We start from the raw sequence: 26,733 nt of genomic DNA, 5'->3' as shown, positions 1-26,733 counted from the left end.
ATATATATATCTTTAAAAGGAGTTTATATTATTATATACGTTTATTCATGCTGAAAAAAAATATCAAAAAATCCTCTCAAAACACTGGTTATTTTTCTATGTCGTCTAGGGAATTAACCGTTTGGTATGAGTCGTATGAGGCTTAAGCTTTTATGGAAATAACCACAGTAACAGCAAATATCCTAACGTTATATTCTCAAATAAAATGTAAAATATATCAGCAGAGAAAAAGAGAACTAGCTTGTCAGGAATTGTTGCTTCTGTCAAGTGAAGGCTAATGACAAAAGATAAACAAATCCCTAATATACTATGGCCTCTGAAAACCTCAATTTCAGCTGCAATTCTAAACTCTAATCATTACTCAATTCCTGGCCAGAAAAGAAATAAAATTTAAACCCCATTAAAATAAATGCTTCCCTCGTCTGGAAAAAGAAAGAAATGGAACAGAACAAAACTTGTCACAGAAAAGCATTTAACTCAGTAAGTAGGCTCTAAGCGTTGCTAGGTTTGAGAAGTTTCACAGTCTCCCAGGTGAAATCCGGATCATCACGGCCAAAATGCCCATAGGCAGCAGTCTTCTGATACCTGAAGTTGCCTCCCCTCTTCAGATCAAGATTGATTGAGATCATCCCTGGCCTGAAATCAAAGTCCTCCTTAATCAGAGCCAATATATCCTTATCTGGAATCTTTCCTGTACTGTAAGTATCCACAAACACAGACAACGGTTCTGGCACACCAATTGCATAAGAAACCTGCACAATACAACGTCGTGCAAGGCCTGAAGCAACCACACTCTTTGCAGCCTGCCTGACAATATAAGCACCACTGCGATCCACCTTGGTAGGATCCTTGCCCGAGAAGGCACCACCACCATGAGCACCCCAGCCGCCGTAAGTGTCAATGATGATCTTCCTACCAGTAAGCCCTGCATCCCCATGTGGTCCACCAATGACAAAACGTCCTGATGGGTTGAGGTGGAAGATTGTGCTGTCATCAAGGTATTGAGCTGGAATCACAGGCTTAATCACATGCTCCTTGAGGTCTGCTGCAATCTGCTCATTGGTGACAGTTTCATCATGTTGAGTTGAAATGAGTATAGTATGGACCCTCAGTGGTACCATGGCTCCACCTTCATTCCGATACTCAACAGTCACTTGGGTTTTCCCATCAGGCCTCAGCCATGGGCAAGTTTTATTCTTTCTCACCTCAGTAAGTTTGGCTCCAAGTTTGGTAGCGAGAACATGAGTCAGCGGCATTAGCTCAGGTGTTTCATCAGTTGCATATCCAAACATGTGACCTTGGTCACCAGCACCAATTTCCTCAGGCCTCTTGCTCAGGTGGCCATGAACAACTTCAGCAATTTCAGGGCTCTGTTCTTCAATATTGACAAGCACCTTGCACTTATCAGCATCAAGGCCAACATCAGCGGACAGAAATCCAATACCTCTGCAAGTGTCACGGACAATCTTCTCATAATCCACCTTGGCCTTGGTGGTGATCTCACCAAAGACCATAACCATATTTGTCTTGGTACAGGTCTCACAAGCAACTTTACTCTCAGGATCCTTTTCGAGACAAGCATCTAGGATTGCATCAGAAACTTGATCACAAAGCTTATCAGGGTGCCCTTCATTGACAGATTCAGAGGTGAAGAGAAAAGTCTCCATCACTAAGCTTCAAACAGAACATCACATTTTAATGTCAGTTCTCTACACTTACAAAATCAAAGTTTCAATGAAAATCAATCATTCTCAAAACGAAATATAAAACTGTCACAACATATGTGGATGGAGAAATCCGAAATCCAACTAGTTCTTAAAGTAGAACACTCAAGTTCTCCTTCAAACGGTTAAAATTAATCACCTAAGCTTCAGACACCTTTCACAAGCATAAAGCAACAAAATTTACTTGAGAACCCTCTCTTCTTATACAAAGCCAACACCTAATTCCAGTTTATAAAATCCGAACCCACTTCAATTGAAGAAAAAAATGTGCAATGTGCAAGCTTACACACACCAAGCAAATTTGACAATAAGCAGACAAAACACGCTAAAATTGTTGTTAAGGCTCTAACATGTACCAAATTGCTAAAACCTAAATTTGTGAGCAACAAATATATAGCATCAAACATCAATGCCACTGCCAGGTGCCACAAAAGAATGCGAGTAGGACAAAAAGAAAGCAAATGTATTCTATTTAACAATACAATAAACATGAAACCCCAGTTATAGATTAATAAAGAAACAAGATTACAAAAACCCCAACAAAACATGATCACAGAATTGAAGCAAACAACACTACACATAAAAATATTAGGCAATTCTACATATAAAGATGAAACAAGAAGACAAGGGAGAACCAAAAAGTCTATTGTTTGGGTTGAGCGTACCTCTCAAGTCAAGAGAAATAAAATACGAGGAATTGAAAAGTTACGAAAAGAGAGAGAATGAGTTGGGGGTGAAAAAGGAAGGTTATATAGGATACAGAAATTACGGTAAATTGGTTGAACGTAGACGTGATTTTGGTTAGTGTTGGAGTTCATTCATGATCCGATTATCTTGGTGTTGGGTTGGGTTGCTGTTTTAGGTGGGCTGGGCTTTGGGGCAACTTTAACCGGTTGAACTGTACTTTCTTATGTATATACGGGCTTTGCTGATTAATTTGAGCTTTCTAACTAAGGACCATCAAATTGATCATTGTTAAATACATTTTTATTATATTTTTGAAATCTCTTTAATATACAAAACAACCATGCTTAATTAGAGTTTTTATTGCACCCCTTTTCTTCCAATTTTAAACTTAATTAGGGTTTTTTATTACACCATTTCTCCCCAATTTCAAACTTAATTAGGGTTTTTTATTGCACCCATTTTCCCAATTTCAAACTTAACTAGAGTGTTATTTATTTATTTTTTTTAATTTTCCCCAATTTCTTAATTAGGATTTTGTTTATACTCTTTTTGCTGATTTCAAATTTGAAACTTTCTTTCTTTCTTCTTGAGATTCAAAATCATCTCGTCGTGTGATTACTTTCCTCATAGTATTAGTATTTTTATCAAACAAACAATTATTTAAAATAAAAAAATTATTTAAAAAGTATATTTTCTTAAAACAAACGATTTCAATGATTTTTCCTCTTCTAAGATACAAGTTTCATGATTTTGGTTTTACTTTTAATTATAATAAGTTGCATAGATGTCAAGAAGAGAATTGATTTTTAGCAAAACGGGTAGAAATGCTAATCAACTTTTTCATCCAAGTCAGATATTTTTAGCCCAATGGTAGATATGCCAATAAATTTGCTTGTGCTATTGTGTTAATAGCTAGACATGAATATTAAATTATTTTAAATGTACCAATAATTATCCAAGTCTACCCAGTATATAACATTCTAAAGAAGAAGACAAACCTTATTGACATTTGACAGCAGTTTGGCAGTGTAAAGTATAAGCTATTGCCAGTTCAAAGTTACACATTATAGCAGTTTGATAGCAGTTGGTGATGTTTGGCTTTTGAGTAATTAAATGATGTTGATTGCTTTATAATACTGTTGTAACCTGCCATTATAAGGGTGTTTTGTTCTGTTATGTTCCAAGTAGAGTTTGTTAGAGTATGTTTTATTTAGGGATGAATGAGTAAAGAAGCACAAATTATGGATATTTTTGACACCTTTGTATGTATTGCAGATGTCCTCCACCGGTGAAAATACTAGTACTACTTGTGGGGTTGGGTTGGTTGGCAATGGCACTAATATGTCAATCTCAGTGACAAAAGGTCAAAATCCTACTCCAACTCATGTGAGTTCTATGCCTCCATGACCAACTACAGCTCCCAAACGAGTGAATTCTACTACTAGGAAGAATGCTTCATAAATGTGGGACCATTTCACTAAAAACCCTTGTGAGAATAAGGATAATACGACAACTACATGTAATTATTGTGGGTCTATGCTTGCTTGTTCAACCAAAAGTAGTACTACGTACTTCTCTACGTAACCACTCAGCTAAGTGTAAAAAATACCCTTTTAATGTGGTGGACAAGAAACAAAGAACCTTAGTCTTTCAATAGCACTCGAGTGAGCACTCAAGTGGTGTTGCAGCTACTTCTGCCTCCGCTTTACTTTTGGCTTGGAAACTTGATTAGGATTTGATTAGGGATGCTATAGCTAAAATGATAATTACTAATGAGTTGCCCTTTAGGATAATGGAGTGTGAGGGGTTTCGTCGAATGATGAGTATTGCACAACCTAGGTTTCAAGTACCTAGTTGTACAACTCTGACTAGAGATTGTTTGAAAATTTATTACGATGAGAGACAAAAGTTGAAGAATCATTTTAGTAAGTATTCTCATAGTGTTTGTCTGGCCACTAACATGTGGACTTCTTGCAAAAACCTTAATTACATGTGTCTTACGGCTCACTTTATTGATGATAATTGGAAACTGAACAAACGGATTTTAAACTTTTGTCCAATTACCAATCATAAAGGTTTAACTATTGGCAAGTCAATTGATAAATGTTTGATTGATTAGGGTATTTCTAAGGTGTTCACCATGACTGTTGGCAATACAAGTTGTAATAATGTTGGAATAACTTATTTTAAGCATCGGTTAGAACGTTGGAATGGAAGTGTCTTGAATTGTAACTTTCTTCACATGAGATGTTCTGCACATTTGTTGAGTCTAACTGTTAAAGAGGGGTTAAAAGAGGTGAATGACTCAATATTTAGAATTCATTTTGTAGTGGGGTATGTGAGGTCTTCTCCAACAAGATTACAAAGGTTTAAGGAGTGTGTGGAGCCAGAAAAGTTGGAAACTAAAAGTCTTATAGTTCTTGATGTAGAAACAAGATGGAATCTCATTTATTTGATGCTGGAGGTGGCTTTAAAATTTCAAATAGCATTTGAGTTATTGGAAATTCAAGACCCTAAGTATAAAGATGAGCTTATTATTGAGGAAAGGTAAAGGGGTTTGCCTACGTCTACTGATTGGGATTATGCTCGATACTTTTTGCCTTTTCTGGAAGTTTTTTATGATACAACTCTACGTGTGTCTGGCTCTCTTTATGTTACCTCTAATGGATACATGGAAGTGATATATGACATTGGGTTGAAGATAAATACACAACGTAATAGTAATGATCCTGGCTTACATTTAATGGCAGCTAAGATGAAGGCAAAACATGATAAATATTGGGCAAATGTTGATAATATCAACTTAATGATATTCATGCAGTGATATTGGATCCTAGGCACAAGTTAGAATATGCATATTGTGCTATTGATAATGCGTATGATGTTGTTGATGTTGAGAGGCTGAAAAAAAAGTGAATGACACTTTGTTCTCTTTAGTTGAGGAATACAGTTTGCGTAAGACTAGTCCTAGTGCGCAGTCAAGTAAGCAATCTCAAGTTGCAAGAGGGATTGATGTTACTGATGCAAATGTTGCTTCTAAAGTCTTTACGAAGGTTATGTTTAATCAACAAAGGGCTGGACGACATGCTCTGGAGCCCAAATATGAGTTGGATAAATATTTACGGGAGAACGTTGAAGATGAGAACAACCATAACTTTGATATCTTGAGTTGGTGGAAGATAAATTCAGTAAGATAATTCTTTGATAGCACGAGCTGTTTGGCTATACCTGTTTCTACTGTTGCATCCGACTCATCTTTTAGTACCGCGGGTCATGTATTACATCCATTTCGTAGCTCTGTTACTCTTAAGACGGTGGAGTCTCTTATTTATGCACAAGATTGGATTCGAGCTATACGTGCATAATTTCTCATTAAGGAGAGCTTGGAGGAATTATTGGAAATTGAGTCAAGTTAACTTTTGCTTTAATTTCAAATATTTAATATTTAGGGCCCATGTCGATGGGGGTAATATTAGATAACTAGGGTAATATTTTTTAAATTGAGCAAATGATGATGTTTGGTTGATTTGTAAAAAAATTATTCCCGAAATCTTTTATGACAAACAATGGCATTTGGGGGTTAAGTTGCTGGGAATATTAATACCTTAGGAGGGGCTGTTATTAAAACTTACCCAAGGTAATCTAATTTTGTTTCCCATATTGTCCCTAAACAATTGAGTATTTGGTCCAAATTAGCCTTATATTTGTTAGGATTTGCAAAACACTCAATTCACTCATGCAAATCCTTTTGTCCTCACTTTTTAAAATTTCTGAACGACATTGTCCTTGTTATTGTCATTATTTATAGATATGTCATTGTTCCCAGAACTAGCCACCACCGCTAGCCATCGTGGACAGCAGCTGGAGGCTTCCAAAAGTCACCATAATGGTGTACGACCGACTGTATATGGCCAGTCATGCACCGATGAGGCTTTTTTCGACCATGGATCTGTCAGAAATGGCCAAATCTGGCCGTGAAATGGCCAGATCTGTGGCTATTTCACAGCCACATCTTTGGCTATGGCCAGATCTATGGCACTACCGACATCACTGCCAGATCTATGGCACTATTTGCAGCCGCCAGCAGTGGTGGCTAGCTTCCGACAGTGACTTGGGGTGGGTAGGGGTATTTTTGTTAAGTTTAAAACGTTTTTGCCTGCTAGAGTGTTTTTGTTAAATTTGAAAAGTTGGGGGTTAAGAAAATTATTCAAAAAAGAATAATAAAAAATACTATTATATTAATATTTAAAATGAGGGCAATTTAATAATCTATATAACATACCCACCCATTTATCCTCCCAACCAAACATATTATTCACCAATTTATTCGAACTAACCAAACATATTTTATAAATATTCCCAGTAATCTTTAAGGTGATTTTTTATTCCGTTAATATAAGATCCCCCTATAATAAAACATTATAAAATCCAAACGCCCCCTTATTTATAACTTATATCTTACTTATTGACTCCCTTTTGTACCATTACTTATATTATGTTATTTCTTATCTTTACGTAGAATTTTCGTCTACGACATTGGAGAATACTCGCAGTCATGGTCATCTACATGATTGATGATTCAAACCATCTCTATGACATTTTGTATTGGTGCAGCCTTTGGAAGGTAGAATATGCAATCTCATTACCTTTTTCCTTTTTCAAATGACAAATTAACCCTTTTACTTTAATTGAATTGCTTATAATGATGAGTAAAGTTTGTTGGGTTATGCTTATAATGATCAGTAAAGTGTGAATTGCAGGGTTGATTTTGATGGTAGTGATGCTGGTTTTTGGGTGGTAGTGATCCTGAAAGTTTGCTCTTTGCTGGTGTGATTCTGGGGCATTTTGCCATTTTTTACAAGTTTTTGTTGTTGTAGTATTATGTTTGGTGGATTAGATGCAAAAGAGATTTTTCATTTCTTATTTTCTATTCACTTTTTGGTGAAACAAGTGTAAAAAGACTTTAATTACTCATCATCTTCTTCTTCTTCTCCATTTATTTTTTTTTTTTTTTTGCAAATTATGAATTATATTTGTTTGCAAAAAATTTGATGTTTAATGTATATTAAATCTTAAGTATATTAAGGTATTAAATTAAAAGTTGATGTAATATATGGAAGGAATTGTATCTGCAAATTGCAATGTAAAAAATAAAAATTGAATGAAGGTTATGCAAATTCGGGTCATAACCTGGGTTACCAAAAACCGACTTGAATATTCAGGTACTCGGAAAACCAAGTACCTTAAAAAGCAGTTTGGTTTTCGAGTACCTTTTTAGGGGTACCCGAATATTCGGGTACCTAGTTTTTCGGGCAAAACTGGTTCAGATACCCGGTTTTGCATAGCCTTAGATGTATTTGTGTCACGGTTATAAACAAAGGCAACTCATCTCACTTATTTAATTATATCCTTGCTTTAAATTTTTATATGAGACAATTATTAACGGGTGATATGAAATGATTTTTATAATAATTTTAATAAACAAGTAAAAATCAATCATTCATTTAACTAATTTACTTTGTTCAATTTGTTTATAACACATTTATATAATTTTTACCAATTTCAAGGGATTATAATAATTATAGATTTTAATGCAAATAATAAATATTTGTTATACAAAGATAAGAGTTTTATATATGAGTAATGCTACAGTCACCGACGATAGTGCATCGAATGATATGACAAAATTCTGATCGTTAATTAATATTAAGTTAAAATTAATCAATGGTCAAGATTTTATCACGTCATTCGGTGCATTATCGTCGGTGGCTATATTATTTTCCTTTACGTATAGATTAAGAGATTTTAATTATTGATTTTTAAATTTTAAACTGGAATAAATGGGCTTTTAACTCTACACAAACACAACCCCTTTTTTAAGCGGGTTATACCCGGAGCAGACTCAGTAGTCAGTACTATTTGAAATAGTACATTAAAGCCAAACTCTTTGTTAATCGTTATTTCATTAAAACTGAAGCAGCTGCAGAAGCAGAGCTACAGTGTTGAAAGCACAAAACCAGAGAGATCAACATAATCACAAGCCTTTCTTTCAGTACCAAATGGAGGCAGACAGGTATAATTCATTATCATGCCTACTCATAATTATAATTTCTGACTGACTTTGTAGATTTTCACTGATTCACGGTTTATATACATTCATTGATTCACGGTTTATATACATTTATGCGCCATCGCTCAATTAATTGCTTTCTAATTTTGCTGCATCAGGTTGAATTCTCCTACCACATCTGAAGTTACCCTTGAAGTCTTGGGCCACCAACTTCACTTTTCTCAGGTAATTTTTTTTCCCTTAGTTCAACTTAAATTTTCTATATTAGTAGTTTGTAAATTTGTTTACTAGTATAAGTCAAAAGCTGTTTTCTCAATTAAAAGAGTTGTTTTATGTTTGGAATATTGGATGAGTTTTGAGACAATTTTGTAAATTTACCTGCTTTTCAGTTGCTTCCCAAGAATCAACTTCACAGTTTAGTTTATATTAATGTTTATGTATATCTATTAGTTACTTCTCTGACAGCGGCAATTTCTTTTTGTGAATGTGGGTAGAATCCGAATTCCAGGCATTTAGGAACTACAGTTTGGGATGCATCAGTGGTGTTTGCCAAATTTCTGGTAATTTTTCTTTTCTTTTGTATGATCATTTTACTTAATATTCACTGCGCACTTACTAAATTCTATGCAATTCTGGCTGTTGGGCTTTTTCAATTTAATTATATATGTAGGTGAATTTAGTCACATGAGATAAGGTAAGTTGTGGGTTTCTTAAACTTTGGTAAATGAGTGCAATGGCATGGTGAAAGTCACCCCAAGGATCCCAACTATGCTTAATAAGGTACTATTGATGTTGTCTTTTTCCTTAGTTTTAAATTTTTTTGTATGGGAAGCAGGAAGCATAATGACAAGGTGGTCGTAACATTAAATCTTTGGAATTTGTTCATCTATTAGATCCTGTATAATGATTTTAATGAATTAACTTGTTAAATATATAACTCATTTGTTACAAACCTCTCTGTGTTTCTTTGCAATTTTGCTGAGTTTGTAATTGTGAACCTTCTCTTATTTGGTCATGCAGGAAAAGAACTGCCGAAAGGGAAGGTTTTGCCCATCTAAACTTAAAGGAAAACGTGTCCTCGAACTTGGGGCAGGTTGTGGAGTTGCTGGATTTGGTGAGTTTCTATATTGCTGTATTTAGGCATTTCTTACTCAATATATATATGCTCTCTCTGCTTGAAATGGGCATAGTTAGCTCCATTAGGCAGGATGGTGTTTGTTTGACATGGATTTGGCTTTCCAGGGATGGCATTGTTAGGATGTGACGTTGTTGCAACAGACCAAATTGAGGTTTTGCCATTGCTAAAGAGAAACATCGAACGTAATACTTCAAGAATCAGCCAGATGAATCCTGGTTCAGGTGTGGATGAAATTTCACTTTTCTCATGTCACGTCTGTATTTTATTATGTTTTCGTCATCTTTTAAAAAATTCTGGGATGCTGCTGTACTTTGTTGAAAAAAAATGTTTGTTTCACTATAATTATATTAATGTTGAATTAAAATTTGCAGTGGGATTAGTAGCTATGATATAGTGAGTTATACTTGGAGCTACCAAATTATTTTTTACCTTGAATCTTACTTGGAAATTTTGTGCCCTGTAGATTCGTTTGGTTCAATCCAGGTTGCAGAATTGGATTGGGGAAACGACGATCATATAAGGGCTGTCACTCCACCTTTTGACTATATCATTGGCACTGATGTTGTAAGTTCTTTTGGATGTTTGCATTTTGTACAAACGTGTTTTTGTGCAGAGCAAAAGATAAATAAACAAATAAATATGATTTGATACTCTTTACTTATTACCATTTCAACCAAGCCAGTGATTTCAAACTTTCTTTTGTCTAAGGTTTATGCAGAGCATCTCTTGGAACCACTTTTACAGACAATATTCGCTTTATCAGGACCCAAAACCACAATTCTGGTATAATGTTTGAAGTAAATGTATTTTCTGCATTTTTTTTTTTTTTTTTGAAAGAATTATTGTCAATAAATTCATTCGATGCTATAATAATTTTATTTTTCTAGTTGGGGTACGAGATTCGCTCTACAAGTGTCCATGAGCAAATGCTTAACATGTGGAAAAGCAACTTTGATGTGAAAGTTGTTCCAAAGACCAAGGTCCTTTTCTTTTGTCCCCTTCAAACTCTCTTATTTTGGGTGTGTTTGGCTTTCAAATAACTGATTAGGGGAAAACAAGTGGGTATAATGGAAGATATCTAATAGAATTGAAAGATTGTTTGGTGGTTCAGTAAGAGCGTAGACAGCCATAATTGATCCTCCCTAACTTATAAATAGAAAATTTTCAACTTAGTGGTGTACCCTGCATTTTTGAAAACGAACCAGGTACCCAATTTTGATGTTCTGGAACAGCCCTTAGATCTGAGCTAAGACGAGATCATAAGAAATGAGAACTTAGCTGGTTGATCATATTTGTGTCCATTATTCTTTGGTTTTGGGCTAACTACTTCACACCGTGCAGATGCACAGTGAGTACCAGCATCCAAGTATTCAACTCTACATTATGGGAGTGAAGTCTGCAGGTGGGAACAGTGAAAGTGCAGCTCAGAAAATTAATCAGCAAATTGAAGTTGGGACAAAAGAAACAAAACACGAGGACATGATTGGTGAAAGTAGTAATGTGGTGGATAAGATGGTTAGTTTTGGTGGTGAAAACGAGAAAGATTCTGTTCTGGTAACAAAACTGCCAAATGGGAAGCTTAGTGATTGGGAAGTTAGAAGATACGGCTCAATGGCTGCTCGGCTCCTTCGAGATGTCAAGATAACTTGAAGTTTCTGGTTGGTAAGTTGAATATATTTCTATGGTATTATATGCGTTTCTCGTAGTGGGAATCTGGATGCATTACTTATTTTCATTGAAGAGTAGTATGGTCATCTCCCTTTTTCCCAAATAAACTGTGCTGCTGCTGCCTTTTTTCTGCAGGAATTCTACTTTCTGGTGCTGACTTGATAGGCAATGCATTATTTATTTCATAATGTCAATACATGACTGATATGAGAGACAAAAGCTGCCTTCTATCCATTGAACCGCAAAAAATGGTACATGAAGAGGTGGGTAAATGTGCTACATTAATAAAGTGATTGCCAAACCTCAATGCAGTGTGACCAGCAAGGTGATATCACAAAAAACCACCTGGTGAAAAAACCAAAAAAAAAAAAAAAAAAAAAATCAAAAATCAAAAGCTGCCTTTTCAATATGTTTGAGATTGATGGTAATATCTGAAGTACCTATTGTCACCACTTAATAGCTTATTGTAACTTGAATATCTATTGGCATCCCAGAATTTGACTTTATCTGTTTATCATGCTCAAATTTTATAAGGTGATAGATAGTTTTAGAAATGGTAGATTTTTATTATCTTGTATGTGTGAAGTAAACATTTTAAGCTGTTGATCCTGTGAATTATGTTTGGTCGGCTATCACACTAGAGAGATTTTGTTCCTATTTTGTACTTGGAGCTCTGGAGATGATTTTTCTGTCTAATCCATTCGATTGAAATATTTGTAAGAGTAATAAGATGTATCCAATTTTCAGATCCTAAATGATATGGTATTAATTGACTACTGTCACATAATAATGAAATAAAATAACAAACGATATGACAAATTAACTAGTATATACAAGTTATAATACCCACAACTTTTGGGATCTCACAGAAGGTAGCCATTTTATTTCGTAATCCACTGCATAATTATCTGCCCATACAATATGATCACTGTACTCAATCACATAACACAACCACGTTGGGCTTGAGCCATGTTTCAATCTGCCATAAACACAGTCCAGTAATGGAAACAAAATATTTCCACCCTTTCTGATTAAAAGAAGTTTAAAGTAAATGCCACAAATCCCCAAGAGATGACATACTCTTGATCACAACATTTGGGGAAATCAATTATAATTTATAAATTGTAATTTTTACACAGAGATCATGGAGAGTGAATTCCATGAAGAAGCTAAATATTGCCACATTGTGGCAACAGTTTGCCGAATAATGTGAGTATCATATGTTGGTGAGCTTGTATCAGACATGTTGCTCACAACACAGAATGGATCTATAAAAAGTCCCAAATAAGAAATGAGAGGATCAGCCCGAGACTTGTCAACTACAAGCCTCAACCGCTGAGTTTTAATGGTAGGAAATTGCAACAGTCTCTGATATCCAACTGTTGTGCCATTAATCAGCTTCTTCCATTTCCCTTTTTCATTCAAGATATCCAGATGAAACTCAATAACACGCTGTCCCATGTGAATCGGCTCTTGAATTTGTAAAACATTAAAAGATACCGGTTCCTGAAGGTCTAAGGACAACACCCATTTACATTTATTTTCTTCAGGAGCCCAGTAGGAGTAGATACCTTCTTTCAGGACATTGTGAGGGTTAAACCGAGATTGGTTACTTCCTCCTCTTGTACTGCTAGCACTAACAAGAGCATTCTCAGCAAGATTATGGGAAAATATGGATCTCTGAAGCTCACTGAACTCTTTAAGTATTTGTATATCTTCAGCTGAGATGAGGCCTGAAGAATTTGGAGGTACATTTAGCAATAACAGACAGTTTCTTCCGACTGATTTGTAGTATATGTCAAGAAGCTTCAGTGCTGACTTCGGAGCTTCTGATGCATGCCAAAACCAGCCAGGTCTGATGGAAACATCACACTCAGCAGGTACCCAGTCATGACCCTGTGGGTCTCCCCCCTGAGAGTATCTGTTAGTATGCCAAACAAAAAGAAAATGAACCTCTAATACTTTGTTCCATTCTTAAAAAGAAGGCAAGAAGAAAAAATTTCTGAAGGAACCTAACAATTCACAAAGTTTCTTCATTCAAAGACTGAATGTTCTACGACTAAGGAAAAGGCCTTATGGCAGTCTCAACTGATCTTTCAAAATTGATGATTATTTTAAGAAAATAACACCACCATTAAAAGCTGATCACTAAGATCAACCTTTCTTTTATTGCAGCATAGCGCCCCATATCATCTCTGTATGCTATAAGTTCTTAATCAGAATTAACATTGCTGAAACAATAAGCCTGCTTCATAGCATGGTGCAAGTGTCGATAAATTATAATCTCTGAAGTGCACAAGATGTTTACATGTAAAACTCTGGGTATCAGTATATCAAAGAAGTCATCAAACATAAGAACCAGGGGATTACATCCGAACCAGAAGCTCGGATGCAAGCAGAAGAATTTTCTACACAGAGTTAGAAAGCCTATAATGGTTGTCCCCAACATCCTCCCCACTCTCCTTCAGTCCTCCATGAGGTAGAATGGAGGCTATCTGACTTGTAGTTAGCATATCATGGATGGCAATCAGGTTTTAACCAAATAACGACTCTTGAACTAGATATTAGGATTGTTACCAAGATAGGAACTCTTAAGTGAGTTATGACTTGCATAAATGCCATCTATTTAAAAGCTAGAAATCCCAACTAATACTACTCTAAGGTTAGGAACAATGAAAATGAACTCACCCAGGATCAGTACCACCAATCGTAGCAGAACTCCGATTGAAAAGAGACCAGCAAGTGGAGCTAGCAACACCAGCCTCATCTCCAATCCACCTGGTATCAGGACCAGCATCAGAAAATATGACAGCCCCAGGCTGAAGTTGACGAATGAGACTAAACCAAGAATCAAAGAAATACTCCATGTCCTTCTCACCCTCACCTTTTGCACCATCCAACCATACCTCCCTGATCTCTCCATACCTGTTCCATGTCAAAAATAAATAAATAAATAAACCACTCTCCTCAACTCTGAATAATCTAATGAACTGCCAAGAGAATGAAGTCACCCAAAAGAAATCGCCTATTCTAAACTAACAAAATTAACAAATAACCATATCTTCTTAAGCAAAATTTGATCCAAATAACTTGTAAGAATCTGAAAATACAATCAACTGATACAAATGTCAACTCAACTGATGTGAAAAAACAAAACAAATTCACCTATCATTAAACCCTCCATCAATTTGATAAATTCTCGTTAATTAAACAAACCAATTGACAATACCATTCCTAGGAAATACAGTTAATGCAAATCTTCATAATGGAAGCAAAGCTTCAAAATGCTGAAAATCAAACAACCCAGTCGACCAAAATCCATTAAATTTACAGAATCACAATGCAGAACAAAAATTAACCAAAACGCGATCGATCTTAAGTAACTTGCAAACAGACATAAAAAAGATAAAATCAAATAAACCAGATAACAAGAAATTCAGTAGAAAACTCGATAATCCAGCCACAATCATTCCAAATTCAAATAAAACTCAGATAAGTTCACCTAGTCAACAACTCAGTCATCTGCCCCATATAGAACTCGTTATACTCCAAGGTCTTGCCATAACATGGTTCATGGCGATCCCACGGCGAAAGATACAGCCCAAGCGCAACACCAGCCTCTCTAGCAGCCATTGCCAGCTCAGCAACAACATCACCACTCCCATTTCTCCACTTACTAGACTTCGGACTGTACTCTGTGTATTCACTTGGCCACAAACAGAATCCATCATGGTGTTTCGCAGTAAGTATGACACGGTTAAACCCGGCCTCCTTGGCCACTTGGACCCACTGAGAAGCATTCAGTCCAACAGGGTTGAAGACACTCGGATCGGCGTGACCCGAACCCCACTCCGAGTCCGTAAAGGTGTTGGTTCCGAAGTGGAGGAAGAGTGCCATAGAAGAGAGCTGCCATTGGAGCTGGGACGATGAGGGAATGGGTAAAATGGGAAGAGGAGGTGGTATTTGGAGGGCAGAAGAGGAAATGGGAAAGAAATAGAGTGAGATTAGTAGTGTTAGGACAATAATGTTTTGTGAGATAGGTTTTGGGAATTTTGATGTTTGGATTGTAGTTTTGTTGATGTTGTTCTTCTTCTTCATTGAGGGAAGTTGAAATTTATGGGTTTGGTTCAGAGTCAGAACATAGGGGGGTTTGGTTTGTTTCAAGTGTTTTGAACAACCAAGCAGAGAAAGTGGTTATTATGTCACTCTCGTATTTGGATTGACTTAAAAGAAAGAATCAATAACAATATTAAGAGAAAATTTACAAGTAAAATTCATTGATTAAATTGAATACCAAGAAAACTACTAAATTCCTATATAAGTCATCAAAGCCGTTGTTGAAACGTTATCAAATAGATATCATTTATAAAATTGCATATAAATTTGTTCTTTCATTTTTAAATCTGAAAAAAAAGAGATTATATCAAGAATTTCATAAAAATGTTCTTAATCATGAATGCTATAAAACGAGATACAGGTTCAGTTGTGGTTGTGTTTTGGGCTTTTAGAATTAGCATGAGATCCCGTTAATAAACTTTTTATTAAAGTCTATAATATCAAATTTGTCTCCATTTTAAATTATAAATATTAACTTTAATTTTTTTTATTCTTTACAAGTCTTTTACATTCCACTATTATCTCCCACATTTTTTATTTGTTTTATGACAATGGAATTTGATATATGAGTTTGTTTATACTTTATACTCACATATAAATTTATTGTTACGTTTTTCTTCTAAGTATTGATAGCTATCTTAGTCTATATTTTTTATGTTGTTTGACTCAATTATTTTCTTAGGATTATTTGTAAGGATTTTTTTTAGCTTCAATTTTTTCCGGACTTTTAATTTTATTTTCTAAAATTTTGTTTTAGGAATAACAATGGTGGGGGATATGTATCATAGGGTGCGTTTTGATAAGGAGCATATAAGATCACGGCGGTAATCTTCGTTTATTTTACAAGATTCCGGTGTTTGATTTGCACGTAATAAAATATTACGGATATTTTTTATTACAAATAGTGTTTACTGTTGGTAATGTAGAGGCTAATCTGATACCCTCCCCCAAGGGTGTTATAAAAAGATTGATGAGTAATCTGATTTTTATACCTATTTTGCCCTTAATTAAAAACCATATCGGACACAATTGCCCTCAAATATCTACCAAATAACAATTAGCTTAGCCCCCTAGTTAAAACACCTCAGGTATAAAAAAGTTTAAAAGTTAACAAAATATCCTCGGCCATCTAAGACAATTGCCAGCTGTTACTCACCACCGTCGACCGTCGACTTCAGTCACCGTAATGATTCATGACCAGCAGGATTTGGCCAGTTGTGCGCTGGTAAAGCCTTTTTCGGACCATGGCCGAAAATGGCTAGTTCTAGTCGTTTTTATGGTTGTTTCAAAGTCATAGATCTGGTCGTTTCATGGCCACAAATCTGCCCTTGAAACAGCCGTCATCTCATAGCCGAAGATCTAGCCTTTTCACAGCCACATCTTTGGCTGTGAAATGACCATAGATCTGGCCGTGAAACAACTATGGATTTGTGATCCATGGTCAAAATTGGCTTTGCCGGCGCACGGTCGACCATATACGACCAATTGTGTATCATTTCGTCAATTGCCGGTAGCGAACAGTTATGGCGGCTAGCTACTGGCAATGGCTTGGGGTGGGTGGAGATGATTTTATTACAAATTAAAGTTTTTTATGGCCAAAAAATAATATTATATTAATATTTAAAAAGGAAGGTAATTTAGTAATCTATATAACATATCCACCCATTTATCCTCCCAACCAAACACATTTTCTAAACATTCATAATAATCATCAAAGTGATTTATCTTTCCGTTAATATAACATCCCTATATAGTAAAACATTATATGATTTAAACACCCCCCATAAGAGAAGAGAATGATATATTAACTTAAAAAAAAAAAAAAAAAAATTAGGCAATTCTACATATAAAGATGAAACAAGAAGACAAAGGAGAACCAAAAAGTCTATGTTTGGGTTGAGCGTACCTCTCAAGTCAAGAGAAATAAAATACGAGGAATTGAAAAGTTACGAAAAGAGAGGAACGCGTTGGGGTGAAAAAGGAAGGTTATATAGGATACAGAAATTACGGTGAATTGGTTGAACGTAGACGTGATTGGTCAGTGTGGAGTTCATTCATGATCCGATTATCTTGGGTGTTGGGTTGGGTCGCTATTTAAGTGGGCTGGGCTTTAGGGCAACTTAACCGGTTGAACTGTACTTTCTTATGTATATACGGACCTAGGGAAACAATGTTTAAATACATGTTATCATTTTTAAAATCTCTAATATACAAACAACGTGCTTAATTAGAATTTTTATTGCACCCCTTTCTTCCAATTTAAACTTAATTAGGGTTTTTATTACACCATTTCTCCCAATTTCAAATTAATTAGGGTTTTTTATTGCACCCATTTTCCCAATTTCAAACTTAAACTAGAGTGTTATTATTATTTTTTTTAATTTTCCCCAATTTCTTAATTAGGATTTTGTTTATACTCTTTTTGCTGATTTCAAATTTGAAACTTTCTTTCTTTCTTCTTGAGATTCAAAATCATCTCGTCGTGTGATTACTTCCTCGTATTAGTATTTATCAAACAAACAATTATTAAAATAAAAAATATTAAATGAAAGTATTTTCTTAAAACAAACGATTTCAATGATTTTTCCTCTTAAGATACAAGTTTCATGATTTTGGTTTTATTTTTAATTATAAAAGTTGATAGATGTCAAGAAGAGAATTGATTTTTAGCAAAAGGGTAGAAATGCTAATCAACTTTTTCATCCAAGTCAGATATTTTTAGCCAATGGTAGAATATGCCAATAAATGCTTGTGCTATTGTGTTAATAGCTAGACAGAATATTAAATTATTTAAATGTACCAATAATATCCAAGTCTACCCAGTATATAACATTCTAAAGAAGAAGACAAACTTATTGACATGACAGCAGTTTGGCAGTGTAAGTATAAGCTATTGCCAGTTCAAAGTTACCATATAGCAGTTGTATAGCAGTTGGTGATGTTTGCTTTGAGTAATTAAATGATGTTATTGCTTTATAATATGTTGAACCTGCCATTAAGGGTGTTTTGTTTGTTATGTTCCAAGTAGAGTTGTTAGAGTATGTTTTATTTAGGGATGAATGAGTAAAGAAGCACAATTATGGATATTTTTGACACCTTTGTATGTATTGCAGATGTCCTCACCGGTGAAAATACTAGTACACTTGTGGGGGTGGGTTGGTTGGCAATGGCAAATATGTCAATCTCAGTGACAAAAGGTCAAAATCCTACTCCAAACTCATGTGAGTTATGCCTCCATGACCCTACAGCTCCCAAACGAGTGAATTCTACTATAGGAAGAATGCTTCTAAATGTGGGACATTCACTAAAAACCCTTGTGAGAATAAGGATATACGACAACTACATGTAATTATTGTGGGTCTCTATGTGTTGTTCAACCAAAAGTAGTACTACGTACTTCTCTACGTAAACACTCAGCAAGTGTAAAAATACCCTTTAATGTGGTGGACAAGAAACAAAGAACCTTAGTCTTTCAAAGCACTCGAGTGAGCACTCAAGTGGTGTTGGCAGCTACTTGCCTCCGCTTTACTTTTGGCTTGAGAACTTGATTAGGATTTGATTAGGGATGCTATAGCTAAAATGATAATTACTAATGAGTGCCCTTTAGGATAATGGAGTGTGAGGGGTTTCGTCGAATGAGAGTATTGCACAACCTAGGTTTCAAGTACCTAGTTGTAAACTCTGACTAGAGATGTTTGAAAATTTATTACGATGAGAGACAAAAGTTGAAGAATCATTTAGTAAGTATTCTCATAGTGTTGTCTGGCCACTAACATGTGGACTTCTTGCCAAAACCTTAATTACATGTGTCTTACGGCTCACTTTATTGATGATAGGAAACTGAACAAACGGTTTTAAACTTTTGTCCAATTACCAATCATAAAGGTTTAAATTGGCAGTCAATTGAAAATGTTTGATTGATTAGGGTATTTCTAAGGTGTTCACCAGACTGTTGGCATACAAGTTGTAATATGGTTGGAATAACTTATCTTTAAGCATCGTTAGAACGTTGGAATGGAAGTGTCTTGAATTGTAATTTCTTCACATGAGATGTTCTGCACATTTGTTGAGTCAACTGTTAAAGAGGGGTTAAAGAGGTGAATGACTCAATATTTAGAATTCATTTTGTAGTGGGGTATGTGAGGTTTCTCAACAAGATTACAAAGGTTTAAGGAGTGTGTGGAGCCAGAAAAAGTGGAAACTAAAAGTCTTATAGTTCTTGATGTAGAAACAAGATGGAATCTCATTTATTTGCTGTGGGGGGGCTTTAAAATTTCAAATAGCATTTGAGTTATTGGAAATTCAAGACCCTAAGTATAAAGATGAGCTATTATTGAGGAAAGGTAAAGGGGTTTGCTACGTCTATGATTGGGATTATGCTCGATACTTTTTGCCTTTTCTGGAAGTTTTTATGATACAAACTACGTGTGTCTGGCTCTCTTTATGTTACCTCTAATGGATACATGAAGTGATATATGACATTGGGTTGAGATAAATACACAAGTAATAGTAATGATCCTGGCTTACATTTAATGGCAGCTAAGATGAAGGCAAAACATGATAATATTGGGCAAATGTGATAATATCAACTTAATGATATTCAGCCGTGATATTGGATCCTAGGCACAAGTTAGAATATGATATTGTGCTATTGATATGCGTATGATGTGTGTGATGTTGAGAGGCTGAAAAAAAAGTGAATGACACTTTGTTCTCTTTAGTTGAGGAATACAGTTTGCGTAAGGACTAGTCCTAGTGGCAGTCAAGTAAGCAATCAAGTTGCAAGAGGGATTGATGTTACTGATGCAAATGTTGCTTCTAAAGTCTTTACGAAGGTTATGTTATCAACAAAGGGCTGGACGACATGCTCTGGAGCCCAAATATGAGTTGGATAAATATTTACGGGAGACGTTGAAGATGAGAACAACCATAACTTTGATATCTTGAGTTGGTGGAAGATAAATCAGTAAGATAATTCTTGATAGCAGAGATGTTTGGCTATACCTGTTTCACTGTTGCATCCGACTCATCTTTTAGTACCGCGGGTCATGTATTCATCCATTTCGTAGCTCTGTTACTCTTAGACGGTGGAGTCTTTATTTATGCACAAGATTGGATTCGAGCTATACGTGCATACTTTCTCATTAGGAGAGCTTGGAGGATTATGAAATTGAGTCAGTTAACTTTTGCTTTAATTCAAATATTTAATATTTAGGGCCCATGTCGAGGGGGTAATATTGAGTAACTAGGGTAATTTTTTAAGAGCAAAGATGATGTTGGTTGATTTGTAAAAAATTATTCCGAAATCTTTATGACAAACAATGGCATTTGGGGGTAAGTTGCTGGGAATATTAATACCTTAGGAGGGGGTGTTATTAAAACTTACCCAAGGTAATCTAATTTTGTTTCCCATATTGTCCCTAAACAATTGAGTATTTGGTCCAAATTAGCCTTAATTTGTTAGATTTGCAAACACACTCAATTACTCATGCAATCCTTTTGTCCTCACTTTTAAAATTTTGAACGACATTGTCCTTGTTATTGTCATATTTATAGATATGTCATTGTTCCCAGAACTAGCCACCACCGCTAGCCATCGTGGACAGCAGCTGGAGGCTTCCAAAAGTCACCATAATGACGTGTACGACGACCTGATAGGGCAGTGCACATGAGGTGCTTTTTCGACCATGGATCTGTCAGAAATGGCCAACTGGCCGTGAAATGGCCAGATCTGTGGCTATTTCACAGCCACATCTTGGATATGGCCAGATCTATGGCACTACCGACATCACTGCCAGATCTATGGCACTATTTTGCAGCCGCAGCAGTGGTGGCTAGCTTCCGACAGTGACTTGGGGTGGGTAGGGTTATTTTGTTAAGTTTAAAAGTTTTTGCTGCTAGAGTGTTTTTTGTAAATTTGAAAAGGGGGGTAAGAAAATTATTCAAAAAAGAATATAAAAAAAAATATATTATATAATATTTAAATGAGGGAATTTAATAATCTATATAACATACCCACCCATTTCCTCCCAACAAACTATTATTCACCAATTTATTCGAACTAACCAAACATATTTTAAAATATTCCAGTAATCTTTAAGGTGATTTTTATTCCGTTAATATAAGATCCCCCTATAATAAAAACATATAAAATCCAAAGCCCCCTTATTTATAACTTATATCTTACTTATTGACTCCCTTTTGTACCATTACTTATATTATGTTATTCTTATCTTTACGTTAAATTTTCGTCTACGAATTGGAGAAACTCGAGTCATGGTCATCTACATGATTGATGATTCAACCATCTCTATGACATTTTGTATTGGTGGACGCCTTTGGAAGGTAGAATATGCAATCTCATTACCTTTTCCTTTTTCAAATGACAAATTACACCTTTTACTTTAATTGAATTGCTTATAATGATGAGTAAGTTTGTTGGGTTATGCTTATAAGGATCAGTAAGTGTGAATTGCAGGGTGATTTTGATGGTAGTGATGCTGGTTTTGGGTGGTAGTGATCCTGAAAGTTTGCTCTTTGCTGGGTGTGATTTGGGGCATTTTGCCATTTTTACAAGTTTTGTTGTGTGTATTATGTTGGTGGATTAGATGCAAAAGAGATTTTTCATTTCTTATTTCTATTCACTTTTTGGTGAAACAAGTGGTAAAAGACTTATAATCATCATCTTCTTCTTCTTCTCCATTTATTTTTTTTTTTTTTGCAAATTATGAATTATATTTGTTTGCAAAAATTTGATGTTTAATGTATATTAAATCTTAAGTATATAAGGTATTAAATTAAAAGTTGATGTAATATATGGAAGGAATTGTATCTGCAAATTGCAATGTAAAAAATAAAAATTGAATGAAGTATGCAAATCGGGTCATAACCTGGGTTACCAAAAACCGACTGAATATTCAGGTACTCGGAAAACCAAGTACCTTAAAAAGCAGTTTGGGTTTCGAGTACCTTTTTAGGGGTACCCGAATATTCGGGTACTAGTTTTCGGGCAAAACTGGTTAGATACCCGGTTTGCATAGCCTTAGATGTATTGTGTCACGGTTATAACAAAGGCAACTCATCTCACTTATTATATATCCTGCTTTAAATTTTTATATGAGACAATTATTAACGGGTGATATGAAATGATTTTTATAATAATTTTAATAAACAAGTAAAATCAATCATTCATTTAACAATTACTTGTGTTCAATTTGTTTATAACACATTATATAATTTTTACCAATTCAAGGGATTTATAATTATAGATTTTAAGCAACAATAATATAAATATTTGTTATACAAAGATGAGAGTTTCACATCTAGATTAAAATATTTAATTATTGATTTTTAAATTTTAAACTGGAATAAATGGGCTTTTAACTCTACACAAACACAACCCCTTTTTTAAGCGGGTTATACCCGGAGCAGATCCAGTAGTCAGTACTATTTGAAATAGTACATTAAAGCCAAACTCTTTGTTATCGTTATTTATTAAAACTGAAGCAGCTGCAGAAGCAGAGCTACAGTGTGAAAGCACAAAACCAGAGAGATCAACATAATCACAAGCCTTTCTTTCAGTACCAAATGGAGGCAGACAGGTATAATTCATTATCATGCCTACTCATAATTAAATTCTGATGACTTTGTAGATTTTCACTGATTCACGGTTATATACATTATGATTCACGGTTTATATACATTTATGCGCCATCACTCAATTAATTGCTTTATATTTGCTGCATCAGGTTGAATTCTCTACCACATCTGAAGTTACCCTTGAAGTCTTGGGCACCAATTCACTTTTCTCAGGTAATTTTTTTCCCTTAGTTCAACTTAAATTCTATATTAGTAGTTTGTAAATTGTTATAGTATAAGTCAAAGCTGTTTCTCAATTAAAAGAGTTGTTTATGTTGGAAATTGGATGATGTTTGAGACAATTTTGTAAATTTACCTGCTTTTCAGTTGCTTCCCAAGAATCAACTTACAGTTTAGTTTATATTAAGTTTTATGTATATCTATAGTTACTTCTCGACAGCGGCAATTTCTTTTTGTGAATGTGGGTAGAATCCGAATTCAGGCATTTAGGAACTACAGTTTGGGATGCATCAGTGGTGTTGCCAAATTTCTGGTAATTTTTCTTTTCTTTTGTATGCATTTTACTTAATATTCACTGCGCACTACTAAATTCTATGCAATTTTGGCTGTTGGGCTTTTTCAATTTAATATATATGTAGGTGAATTAGTCACATGAGATAAGGTAGTTGTGGGTTTCTTAAACTTTGGTAAAGAGTGCAATGCACTGGTGAAAGTCACCCCAAGGATCCCAACTATGCTTAATAAGGTACTATTGATGTTGTCTTTTTCCTTAGTTTTAATTTTTTGTGGGGAAGCAGGAAGCATAATGACAAGGTGGTCGTAACATTAAATCTTTGGATTGTTCACTATTAGATCCTGTATAATGATTTTAATGAATTACTTGTTAAAATATATACTCATTTGTTACAAACCTCTCTGTGTTTCTTTGCAATTTGCTGAGTTTGTAATTGTGAACCTCTCTTATTTGGTCATGCAGAAAAAGAACTGCCGAAAGGGAAGGTTTTGCCATCTAACTTAAGGAAAACGGGTCTCGAACTTGGGGCAGGTTGTGGGAGTTGCTGGATTGGTGAGTTTATATGCTGTATTTAGGCATTTCTTACTCAAATATAATATGCTCTCTCTGCTTGAAATGGGCATAGTTAGCTCCGTTAGGCAGGTGGTGTTTGTTTGACATGGATTGGCTTTCAGGGATGGCATGTTGGATGTGACGTTGTTGCAACAGACCAAATTGAGGTTTTGCCATTGCTAAGGGAAACATCGAACTTAATACTTCAAGATCAGCCAGATGAATCCTGGTGCAGGTGTGGATGAAATTTCACTTTTCTCATGTCACGTCTGTATTTATTATGTTTCGTTCACTTTTAAAAAATTCTGGGATGCTGCTGTACTTTGTTGAAAAAAAATGTTTGTTTCACTATAATTATATTAAGTTGAATTAATTTGCAGTGGGATTAGTAGCTGATATAGTGAGTTATACTTGGAGCTACCAAATTATTTTACCTTGAATCTTACTTGGAAATTTTGTGCCCTGTAGATTCATTGGTCAATCCAGGTTGCAGAATTGGATTGGGGAAACGACGATAATAAGGGCTGTCACTCCACCTTTTGACTATATCATTGGCACTGATGTTGTAAGTTCTTTTGGATGTTTGCATTTTGTACAAACGTGTTTTCTGCAGAGCAAAGATAAATAACAAATAAATATTTTGATACTCTTTACTTATTACCATTTCAACAAGCCAGTGATTTCAACTTTCTTTTGTCAAGGTTTATGCAGAGCATCTCTTGGAACCACTTTTACAGAAATATTCGCTTTATCAGGAATCAAAACCACAATTCTGGTATAATGTTTGAAGTAAATGTATTTCTGCATTTTTTTTTTTTTTTGAAGAATTATTGTCAATAAATTCATTCGATGCTATAATAATTTTATTTTTTAGTTGGGGTACGAGATTCGCTCTACAAGTGTCCATGAGCAATGCTTAACATGTGGAAAAGCACTTTGATGTGAAAGTTGTTCCAAAGACCAAGGTCCTTTTCTTTTGTCCCCTTCAAACTTCTTATTTTGGGTGTGTTTGGCTTCAAATAACTGGAGGGCCAACAAGTGGGTATAATGGAAGATATCTAATAGAATTGAAAGATTGTTTGGTGGTCAGTAAGAGCGTAGACAGCCATAATTGATCCTCCCTAATTATAGATAGAAAAATTTCCAACTTAGTGGTGTACCCTGCATTTTGAAAACGAACCAGGTACCCAATTTTGATGTTCTGGAGCAGCCCTTAGATCTGAGCTAAGACGAGATTGTAGGAAATGGAACTTAGGGTTGATCATATTTGTGTCCATTATTCTTTGGTTTTGGGCTAACTACTTCACACGTGCAGATGCACAGTGAGTACAGCATCCAAGTATTCAACTCTACATTATGGAGTGAAGTCTTCAGGTGGGAACAGTGAAAGTGCAGCTCAGAAAATTATCAGCAAATTGAAGTTGGGACAAAAGAAACAAAACACGAGGACATGATTGGTGAAGTAGTAATGTGGTGGATAAGATGGTTAGTTTTGGTGGTGAAAACGAGAAAGATTCTGTTCTGGTAACAAAACTGCCAAATGGGAGCTTATGATTGGGAAGTTAGAAGATAAGGCTAATGGCTGCTCGGCTCCTTCGAGAGTCAAGATAACTTGAAGTGGTTGGTAAGTGAATATATTTCTATGGTATTATATGCGTTTCTCGTAGGGGGAATCTGGATGCATTACTTATTTCATTGAAGGTAGTATGGCATCTCCCTTTTTCCCAAATAAACTGTGCTGCTGCTGCTTTTTTCTGCAGGAATTCTCTTTCTGGTGCTGACTTGATAGGCAATGCATTATTATTTCATAATGTCAATACAGGACTGATAGAGAGACAAAAGCTGCCTTCTATCCATTGAACCGCAAAAAATGGTACATGAAGAGGTGGGTAAATGTGCTACATTAATAAAGTGATTGCCAAACTCTCAATGCAGTGGACAGCAAGGTGATATCACAAAAAACCACCTGGTGAAAAAACCAAAAAAAAAAAAAAAAAAAAAATCAAAAATCAAAAGCTGCCTTTCAATATGTTTGAGATTGATGGTAATATCTGAAGTACCTATTGTCACCACATAATAGTTATTGTAACTTGAATATCTATTGGCATCCCAGAATTGACTTATCATGCTCATTTTATAAGGTGATAGATAGTTTTAGAAATGGTAGATTTTTATTATCTTGTATGTGTGAAGTAAACATTTTAAGCTGTTGATCCTGTGAATGTTTTGGTCGGCTATCACACTAGAGATTTTGTTCCTATTTTGTAACTTGGAGCTTGGAGTGATTTTTCTGTCTAATCCATTCGATTGAAATATTGTAAGGTAAAAAGATGTATCCAATTAGATCCTAAATGATATGGTATAAATAAATAACAAACGATATGACAAATTAACTAGTATATACAAGTTATAATACCCACAACTTTTGGGATCTCACAGAAGGTAGCCATTTTATTTCGTAATCCACTGCATAATTATCTGCCCATACAATATGATCACTGTACCCAATCACATAACACACCACCTGGGCTTGAGCCATGTTTCAATCTGCCTAAAACACAGTCCAGTAATGGAAACAAAATGTTCTACCCTTTCTGATTAGAAGAAGTTTAACTTTAAAGTAATGCCACAAATCCCCAAGAGAAGACATACTCTTGATACAACA

General features: G+C 35.1%; 3 protein-coding genes across 5 annotated transcripts; 1 reads left to right on the top strand and 2 right to left on the bottom strand.

Annotated features, from left to right (window-relative positions):
* Nucleotides 1-168: 168 nt before the first annotated feature.
* On the bottom strand, nucleotides 169-2,480 carry LOC116145678 (S-adenosylmethionine synthase 1-like). 2 transcript variants are annotated; one of them, XM_031431131.1, is made up of 2 exons: nucleotides 2,390-2,480; nucleotides 169-1,674 (listed from the first exon to the last, which is right to left on the bottom strand). In XM_031431131.1, exon 2 carries the CDS (start codon nucleotides 1,665-1,667, stop codon nucleotides 492-494), a length of 1,176 nt encoding a protein of 391 aa, XP_031286991.1. In that variant the 5' UTR covers nucleotides 1,668-1,674; nucleotides 2,390-2,480; the 3' UTR covers nucleotides 169-491. The 2 variants fall into 2 exon arrangements, with proteins under 2 accessions (XP_031286991.1, XP_031287000.1); XM_031431140.1 differs by having other exon boundaries at nucleotides 169-1,669; nucleotides 2,390-2,446.
* Nucleotides 2,481-8,356: 5,876 nt separating this feature from the next.
* Nucleotides 8,357-11,665, top strand: LOC116145102 (protein-lysine methyltransferase METTL21D). Of its 2 annotated transcripts, XM_031430548.1 has the most exons (10): nucleotides 8,357-8,484; nucleotides 8,640-8,706; nucleotides 8,976-9,041; nucleotides 9,502-9,595; nucleotides 9,724-9,840; nucleotides 10,083-10,183; nucleotides 10,328-10,402; nucleotides 10,507-10,599; nucleotides 10,961-11,281; nucleotides 11,423-11,665. In XM_031430548.1, the coding sequence occupies exons 1-9, from the start codon at nucleotides 8,471-8,473 to the stop codon at nucleotides 11,267-11,269; spliced, it is 936 nt and encodes a 311-aa protein (XP_031286408.1). In that variant the 5' UTR covers nucleotides 8,357-8,470; the 3' UTR covers nucleotides 11,270-11,281; nucleotides 11,423-11,665. The 2 variants fall into 2 exon arrangements, with proteins under 2 accessions (XP_031286408.1, XP_031286413.1); XM_031430553.1 differs by lacking the exons at nucleotides 8,357-8,484; nucleotides 8,640-8,706; nucleotides 8,976-9,041 and adding an exon at nucleotides 9,108-9,261.
* Nucleotides 11,666-12,331: 666 nt separating this feature from the next.
* LOC116145090 (alpha-L-fucosidase 1-like) lies at nucleotides 12,332-15,477 on the bottom strand. The gene is made up of 3 exons (XM_031430538.1): nucleotides 14,790-15,477; nucleotides 13,976-14,212; nucleotides 12,332-13,208 (listed from the first exon to the last, which is right to left on the bottom strand). Exons 1-3 carry the CDS (start codon nucleotides 15,383-15,385, stop codon nucleotides 12,419-12,421), a joined length of 1,623 nt encoding a protein of 540 aa, XP_031286398.1. The 5' UTR covers nucleotides 15,386-15,477; the 3' UTR covers nucleotides 12,332-12,418.
* Between the last annotated feature and the right edge of the window lie 11,256 nt (nucleotides 15,478-26,733).

This window comes from Pistacia vera, unplaced genomic scaffold (genome assembly GCF_008641045.1).
Source record: "Pistacia vera cultivar Batoury unplaced genomic scaffold, PisVer_v2 Contig1144, whole genome shotgun sequence".
Classification (NCBI taxonomy): Eukaryota; Viridiplantae; Streptophyta; class Magnoliopsida; order Sapindales; family Anacardiaceae; genus Pistacia; species Pistacia vera.
This window is presented reverse-complemented; position numbering and strand designations above follow the sequence as displayed.